The sequence below is a fragment of the Electrona antarctica genome, assembly GCF_951216825.1.
Source record: "Electrona antarctica genome assembly, chromosome: 11".
Classification (NCBI taxonomy): Eukaryota; Metazoa; Chordata; class Actinopteri; order Myctophiformes; family Myctophidae; genus Electrona; species Electrona antarctica.
In genome coordinates, this window is record NC_136792.1 from 47,678,594 (window position 1) to 47,680,990 (window position 2,397).

Consider the following 2,397-nt stretch of genomic DNA (forward strand, 5'->3'; position numbering starts at 1 on the left):
CCCTGTAGTTCTTAGTCCAGGGGCTATGGGATATTATTGCATTGTTTGCGATTGTGTTGATGTGTTATTACTGTGTATTGTTGTTGATGGATTATTGTATCTTTGGCTCTGCTCTGGGGGGTCGTTGATAATCAGAGCTGTGTCTCGGTGCACAGATAATCGGAGATATCAAATGTGATATCAGACCTGTGTCTCGGTACGCAGATTATCTGATATTACATGAGCAGAGCCACACCGCCATACTAACATGCAATAGCTTTGCAATAAATGGTTTATGGTCAATCTGAGCTGAAGTGTCTCAATGAACCGTAGATATGGTGGCCAGTCAGTAGACAGGGTTATGGACCAGCTGACCAGAGAGCAGCCTACGCTTCAGCTCCTTCCACAGCAGGCTGCGCTCTCGCTGCGAGCCCTTCATGAGGCAGCGGTTTTCCTGAGCGCGGCGAGAAAGGTACGGGAGGACCTCGCCGACCGGGCCGTATGGAACGTACTTGTACACGGGGAAGCCCGCCTGGCCCAGAGGGAAGCTGACCTGGTCGCACATGCCCAGCAGCTGTCCGAAGGAGACCTGGCACTGGGCGGGCGGCGGCGGGGACAGGCCCATGTGGCTCATCCTCTCCAGGGCGAACCTCACCGTGTCTTCGTTGTGCGAGGCCACCATGACGCTGGCCTTCCTGTCGCGCGCCACCTCATCCAGAAGAAATTCCAAACACCGGCGGTACGTCCTGTCCGTCGCCTCGTAGTCCGGGTTGATGGGGTCGTCGTAGCCCACCTGCCGGGCGCGCGCCCTCTCCTGGTGCATGTAGGCGCCGCGGACCAGCTTGGCGCCAAAGTGCCAGCCCTCCCGCCGGGACAGCTCGACGTCCAGGCTCACGGTGTCGAGCGCGTCCTTCAGGTAGCACTGGTAGGTGTTGAAGACCGCGGCCTTCTTCCGGTTGAACCTCCGCTGCATCTCCAGGGTCAGTCGGCCGATGGCGGGCTGGAAGTATGTCTGCTCGGCGTCCACCATCAGCCGGACTCCGTTCTCCGCGGCGTGCTTGGCGAGAAGGTCGGCTCTCTGCAGCATTCTCTTCATCTGCCTCTCCTCCTCGGCCGTGAACCTTTCCAGCAGAGGCTCCAGCCGGCCGCTCTCTGGGTTCGGGACCACGAGCAGGCTGGACATTTTTGTCGTGTCGTCAATCAGGCCGTTCCAGTCGAGCAGATCGATCGCCCCCGAAGGTCCCAGTTTTTCTCCCGTAAACCATTTGTCAATGACGTCCTTCTCTCCGACACCCAGGTTAGCCAGACTCTCCTTCAGTTGCTCCCGCTCAAGTTTTCGTTCCAGAGCAGTCATTCCGGATGGTCCTTGTTGCGCCGCAAGCAGGTCGAAGAACCGCCGCCATTTCACCAACACTTCCGAGAACTGAAGAAGGAACTGCGGCCGGCCGAGGGCGGTCATCTTGATGGCAGAGAATCCGTCCGCGGAGCTTCCACCAGAAGCTCTGATGCACTTTACGAAGGTCTCCAAGTGGTGGTCACACTTAGCCTCATCTGCGTAGAAGTAGGTGCGAGCGGCGGTGACGCCGCCATGCCTGTCCCCGAACTGACGGTGAGCCTTGTACTTCTCCTCGCGATGTCCAACAAGATGTTTGCATGCTGTGTGTGTGTGTGTGTGTGTGTGTGTGTGTGTGTGTTAGAAATTAGAACACCTTATTGGCAACAGTTAAAAGCACACCAATTCAAAAGCGGCAAAGATTAATTAGGAAAAAGCCAAAGCGTGTTTCCATGTGATGTCCCCATTCACACGGAAGTGCTTCCATCGACTACACATATAACGCATCTGTGTCACATTAGCTTTTAACCACTATTTTAAACTTTCGCTGTTGAAAAATAGCAGATACACAAGATTTTAAACCATGATCATTCAATGATCAAAGAAAAAAGACACAGAGTGTGAGAGAGGGGGAGAGAGGGAGAAAGGAGAGCGAGAACGAACACAATCTCAACAAAAGCAATATATAAGTTTAGGTGAACGACAGCTGCTCATGGCAGGAGTTTTTTTTACCTACAGTAGACTATATGTAGCCTAATAAAAGAGATTGCCCTGCTACAAGTTCAAGCACTGAAGCAACTTTTAGCTTATTCTTATTTTCCATCTTCAATACCTGTGAGTAATAGTATTCCAATGTCCTTTTATATTTTGTTTATTTTGCTTGTTTTGTGTAAAGCACTTTGTTGTTGAAAAAAACTTGCCTGGCCTTAACCCATTTAGGCCTGACGTCAGATTTTTCAAAAATAGCAGACCTATGAGCTTGTAGATCTGCTATTTTTCAATAGCTAAAGTCTAACATGATGCTTAGTTAAAACACCAAAAGGGGTTCCCGCCCAGAATGGGTACAGAAACTATTTTAGTTATGT

The 2,397-nt window shown here is 51.5% G+C and overlaps 1 protein-coding gene across 1 annotated transcript; it reads right to left on the reverse strand.

Annotated features, from left to right (window-relative positions):
- Positions 1-325: 325 nt before the first annotated feature.
- On the reverse strand, positions 326-1,615 carry LOC306932944 (proline dehydrogenase 1, mitochondrial-like; the record flags this gene model as incomplete). The annotated part of the gene is made up of 1 exon (XM_079514916.1): positions 326-1,615. A coding segment is annotated over one exon (1,290 nt), but the record flags the coding sequence as incomplete, so codon positions are not given.
- Between the last annotated feature and the right edge of the window lie 782 nt (positions 1,616-2,397).